Source organism: Orycteropus afer, unplaced genomic scaffold, assembly GCF_000298275.1.
Source record: "Orycteropus afer afer isolate SDZICR_OR568_19922 unplaced genomic scaffold, OryAfe1.0 scaffold00247, whole genome shotgun sequence".
In the NCBI taxonomy this organism is placed as follows: Eukaryota; Metazoa; Chordata; class Mammalia; order Tubulidentata; family Orycteropodidae; genus Orycteropus; species Orycteropus afer.
This window is the reverse complement of record NW_006921834.1, coordinates 715,435-717,646: the sequence shown is the minus strand read 5'-3', so window position 1 is coordinate 717,646 and position 2,212 is coordinate 715,435. Positions and strand designations below refer to the sequence as shown.

Sequence of the window (2,212 nt, the reverse complement as noted above, 5' to 3'; positions counted from 1 at the left end):
CATGAAGTTAGAAATATTAACAGCAAAAAAGTTGGGTATATGTAGATGGGGTACAAAATCATGACAAGTGAAGCCAGAGAAACCATGAAATAAATAGTGTCAGTCATTTAGCTACTGGAAATAAGGGGGACTTGCAAAGTCACCTTTATGACACTGTGGAGTGAAAAGTATCAGGTTTATCATGACAAACTGAAAAAAAAAATTAAAGTAAATATGAGATTTTGTTTCCTCTGGTTATTACATCAACTTTTGTTATCTCTGCCTATCACATTTCCAGCACATATTGTATTACTGACTCAAGAAAATTAATACATGCCGTACATCATCAGGAAGTCAGGTGCAAACTCAGAAATATATTTTTTTCTAACAATAAAAGACCTGACAAATACTACATTTACTCAAAATTATGGTGAGGTATGGAGAACATTACTTCAAAATCAATACGCAGTCCTAATGTAATCTTCAGCACTAAGCACATAGAATTCAATTAAATAATCTTTCAAAAAAAAAGTAATAACTCCAACATCAAGGGAGCATTCTTTGCCTCAGTCCTTCACTAAATTAGTGTCAATATCCAAGACTTTTCATGATATTGGTACAAAAGTATTAAATGAAATGATTTTTTTCTTCAGCAATTTTCTCACAGCTTCTTTGACATCTTTGTTTCTCAGAGAATAAATCAAAGGATTCAACATGGGGGTGACTAGGGTATAACATAGGGAGGCCACTTTACTCAGCTCAGGAAATCTGTCAGGAGTGAGATACATAAAAAAGACAGCACCATACAGCACACTCACGACTCCCAGGTGAGAGCTGCAAGTCGAGAAGGCTTTCTTACGTCCCTCGGTGGAGCGTATCTTGAGAACTGCAGAGACAATATACATGTAAGAAACAATAATGACTATGATGGTAGGCAAGATGATGATGCTGGATAAAGAAAAAGACACCATATTATAGATAAAGAGATCAGAGCATGAAATCCTCTGAAGTGGGCGGGTATCACAGTAGAAGTGGTCAATGGTCCGAGAAGCACAGAAGGATAAGGTGAATGTTATGCTGCTCAGAAGAACTGAACTGATGCATCCACAGAAACAGGAACCAGCCACCAACTGAACACAGAGACGTGCCGACATCTGAACAGAGTAGAGGAGTGGATTGCAGATGGCAACGAAACGGTCATAAGCCATGGCTGCCAGGAGAAATCCCTCAGTCACAATGAAGAGGGCAAAGAGAAAGAGCTGAGTCACACAGCCTGCAAAGGAGATGGACTTGCTCTCAGACCAGAAGCTGATCATAGCCTTGGGTGCAATCACAGATGAATAGAAGAAATCAATGAAGGAGAGGTTTCCTAGGAAGAAATACATTGGTGTGTTCAGCCGGGGATCAGTTATGATAATGGCCATCATCCCAATGTTCCCTAGAAGGATCATGGTATAAACAAGCAGAAACAGCAGGAAGAGGAGAAAATGGAGCTCTGGGCGGACCCTGAAGCCTACAAGAATGAAGTCAGTCACTTCTGAGTGATTGCTTGTTTCCCTGTCACCCATGGCAGAGACCTGCTGAGAGCCACAAGGCAAAAGAAACAAATGAACTTCTGGGTTTGCTTTAGCTTCAGTGACATAAATACTCTCTGAAATATTGTGGTAGAAAATTTACAGCTCAATTAAATATTGTGTATAAAATAGTTTCCACATCATGAAGAAGCATGGATTTGGAGTAGAAATCAGTAGTATTCTGGATCTGTAAATATATTAAGCACGAAATAAAAGCTTGAAAGAAAAGCTTTGGGTATTTGATATAAATCATGCTTTTGTATAAACTTCCCAAGAAAACAACATATTTTTATTATCTAATTTTACTCATATTCTTAATTTTTTAGCTTGATATGCTCGTAGTTAAAGAATTATACTTACCTAGAGTAGGAATGCCTCATATAATCTTGATGATAGTAATTTGTAGCAATTTTGAAAGCTAAAAGTCAGAGTTTAAATCATTACATAATGGTAACAAACATTTAAACATATTTTACCTCAATTTTTTGAGTGTTCATTAGCACTGCAGCAAGCATTGAAAGTAGAATAAATCAGACAATGTATTGTCATATTATGGTTAATAATATAAAAAAAAATCATTTAAGTTAGATAAAATCCCTAAGGTTACTTCCAAAATTACATTATGTTTTTCAGATTAAGGTCATCTTCCATCTCCAAAT

General features: G+C 36.5%; 1 protein-coding gene across 1 annotated transcript; it reads right to left on the bottom strand.

Moving 5' to 3' along the window:
• Window positions 1–584: 584 nt before the first annotated feature.
• On the bottom strand, window positions 585–1,586 carry LOC103204403 (olfactory receptor 9K2-like). The gene has a single exon (XM_007949601.1). It carries the CDS (start codon window positions 1,545–1,547, stop codon window positions 585–587), a length of 963 nt encoding a protein of 320 aa, XP_007947792.1. The 5' UTR covers window positions 1,548–1,586.
• Window positions 1,587–2,212: the final 626 nt, after the last annotated feature.